Source organism: Penaeus monodon, chromosome 22, assembly GCF_015228065.2.
Source record: "Penaeus monodon isolate SGIC_2016 chromosome 22, NSTDA_Pmon_1, whole genome shotgun sequence".
NCBI classification, from domain to species: Eukaryota; Metazoa; Arthropoda; class Malacostraca; order Decapoda; family Penaeidae; genus Penaeus; species Penaeus monodon.
This window is the reverse complement of record NC_051407.1, coordinates 3187543-3188199: the sequence shown is the minus strand read 5'-3', so window position 1 is coordinate 3188199 and position 657 is coordinate 3187543. Positions and strand designations below refer to the sequence as shown.

The window sequence follows — 657 nt, the reverse complement described above, 5'->3', positions numbered from 1 at the left end:
TCTTCGTACAATAGTTGGATACTTAACAAAGTCTCATCCGGATCCTGTTGATCCAGACTACTCTTCAGGGCCTCTCCAACGTTATCTGATTTGCCCTTGTGTTCTTCAGTGAGTAGAAACTGTACCTCCCTAAAAATAAAAAGAGTACACTGAACTACGTGTCTTTCTCTTGTGTTTATTCCTTTTTTCATCGACATCAGTGGCCGATTCTGTTTACGTGTATAATCTTGTAACATTTTTCGACCAGAGAGGAGTTATAGCAAAGAATGCAAAATTAATAAAAATGATACCGAAATGGACAATTAATTCACTCACAGTGACTAGAATACTTATTTAATCTGTCGTTTGCATCACGAGATTGCAAATTTCACAGATTTTCTTAAATAAACGCTTATACAAAACAAACATAAAAGTACAAGCATCACTACGCTAATCATTTTTGTGTTTGTGTTTATTATCGCTTGAGTTGAGTTGAGTTTATGCACTGTTATATGTATATTCATATGTGATAAACAGTAAATAATTTAGTAGAATACCGTTTAATTATTGGGATTGGGTTAGAAGAGGTAAGCGTTTGCCGATTGTAAAATATCCTACAGGTTAGCAAATGTAACAGAGGTTTATGACCTTTGATGGCTAGCAAGGTAAACAGGTTAG

The 657-nt window shown here is 34.7% G+C and overlaps 1 protein-coding gene across 1 annotated transcript in view; it reads left to right on the top strand.

Annotated features, from left to right (window-relative positions):
- Positions 1-154, top strand: part of LOC119586828 (proclotting enzyme-like) — a gene marked incomplete in the record, with an annotated part of 21177 nt that extends 21023 nt beyond the window's left edge. Inside the window, 1 exon segment of the mRNA XM_037935551.1 lies at positions 1-154. Coding sequence (XP_037791479.1) covers positions 1-51 — 51 coding nt within the window.
- Between the last annotated feature and the right edge of the window lie 503 nt (positions 155-657).